Here is a 1990-nt window from a genome sequence, read left to right as displayed (position 1 = left end):
TATTAGTGGTAGTAGGTGAAGTTTAGGTCAACCTACTGTTTTGTCAAGATTGTAAACTTGTTTTTATGTATTAGCTTTTTGCCATATTTTAGTTTGATGAATGAATTCAAGAAGTTATCATCCATATGCTCTCCATTTTTTAGTTTTGCTTAAAATTCATTTGAGTTTCTGCTTTGTTCTCCTACAATCACGAGACTTGCCATACAAGCATTTGCTGAAGCTTGCTGCTGTGCCTCTTGCTCCAACAATTGGTATCTAGAGCCACATTCTTAGAGGACCTGTTGTAGTTCAGTATCAAAACAATGATCATCAGTTTTCACAGTTCACACCTGTCTTCAATGGAGAGGGCTTCAACATTTGGCAGTTAAGATGAGGACTTACCTGCAGGCATTCGACCTATGGAAGTTGTTAACACAGATGCTGAGCCAGCACCTCTTCGAGCTAATCCAACAGTTGCTCAAATAAGGCAACACACTGATGAAAGGACAAAAAGGCACAAGGCCATGTCATGCATACAGAATTGTGTGACAGATGTGATCTTTATGAGGATCATGGCCTGTGAGACACCAAAGGAGGCTTGGGACAAGCTGAAAGAAGAATTTCAGGGGACTGAGAAAACAAGGCAACAACAGCTGCTCAATTTGAGAAGAGATTTCGAAAATCTCAAAATGAAAGAGGAAGAAACAGTTAAGCAGTACTCAGACCGGATTATGGCTGTTGTAAACAGCATAAGGCTCCTAGGAGAGCAATTCAGTGAAGCTAGAATGGTTGAGAAAGTCATGTCCACTCTACCAGAGAGGTATGAAGCTAAAATTTCATCCCTCGAAGACTCAAGGGACTTGACAACTATCTCCTTAACTGAGCTAATCAATGCCTTGTATGCACAAGAGCAAAGAAGAGCTAGCAGACAAGAGGAGCACCTGGAAGGGGCTTTTCAAGCCAAAGAAGCCTCGAGCATCAAAACTCATAAAGGCAAAAAGTTCTGGAAAAACAGGCCTAAGCCTGATGCTGCTAGGAGCAGTGACCAACTCTGCAGACATTGTAAAAGAGCTGGTCATCCAGAAGATAGATGCTGGTTTAGACCAGATGCAGTATGCCAACACTGCAAGAAAAAGGCCATGTTGAAAAAGTTTGCAAGAATAGAAGCAAACCAAGACAGAATCAATTTCAGCAACAAAAGGTGGAAGCTCGAGTAGCTGAAGAAAGCAGTGATCAAGAAGAACATGTTTTTGCTGTGTCATGTGCAGCAAATCAGAAGAAGGGTTCAAAGGGCTGGCTTCTAGACAGTGGGTGCACAAACCACATGTCACCAGATGCAACTATCTTCAAAACCCTGGACAGAACCTGCAAAACCAAAGTAAAAATGGAAATGGTCAGTTAATCAATGCTGAAGGAAGAGGAGATGTGCTGATTCATACTCCTACAGGTGGCAAAATCATTTCAAATGTACTTTTGGTACCTGAAATCGATAGGAACCTTCTCAGTATAACTCAACTACTTGAGAAAGGTTACTCAGTTGTTTTCAAGGAGAAAGAATGTCAATCTTTGATCCAAGTGGATCAATCTTATAACAGTCACCATGACTGATAAATGTTTGAAGTAGACTGGCCAAATGACTCACATTCAGCCTGCATAGCCTCCACTGATGACTCGAGACTCTGGCATCAGAGGCTTGGACATGCAAACTACAAATCCATAGCCCGCATGGTCAATGAAGGTCTGGCAGAAAATTTCATTGATTCAGTGAAGAATGATGAGCTTTGTGAGATATGTCAGCAAGGAAAATGCAAGATTGCCATTTCCAACAAGCACAACATGGAGAGCATCAGAGAAGCTCCAGCTTGTGCATACAGATGTGTGTGGACCAATGAAGACTGAGTCTCTCAAAGGAAGCAGGTACTTTATTTATTTATTGATGACTTAACAAGATACTGCTGGATTTATTTTCTAAAACAGAAATCAGAAGTACCATCTATGTTCCTGAAGTATA

General features: G+C 41.1%; 1 protein-coding gene across 1 annotated transcript; it reads left to right on the top strand.

The window, feature by feature from the left end:
- The first annotated feature begins 398 nt into the window (after positions 1 to 398).
- Positions 399 to 1587, top strand: LOC121227734 (uncharacterized). Its single transcript, XM_041110622.1, has 2 exons — positions 399 to 1129; positions 1248 to 1587. Exons 1-2 carry the CDS (start codon positions 399 to 401, stop codon positions 1585 to 1587), a joined length of 1071 nt encoding a protein of 356 aa, XP_040966556.1.
- The last annotated feature ends 403 nt before the right edge of the window (positions 1588 to 1990 follow it).

This window comes from Gossypium hirsutum, unplaced genomic scaffold, assembly GCF_007990345.1.
Source record: "Gossypium hirsutum isolate 1008001.06 unplaced genomic scaffold, Gossypium_hirsutum_v2.1 scaffold_1592, whole genome shotgun sequence".
In the NCBI taxonomy this organism is placed as follows: domain Eukaryota; kingdom Viridiplantae; phylum Streptophyta; class Magnoliopsida; order Malvales; family Malvaceae; genus Gossypium; species Gossypium hirsutum.
Note: the sequence above shows the minus strand (reverse complement) of the source record. Positions and strands in the feature narration are given on the sequence as shown.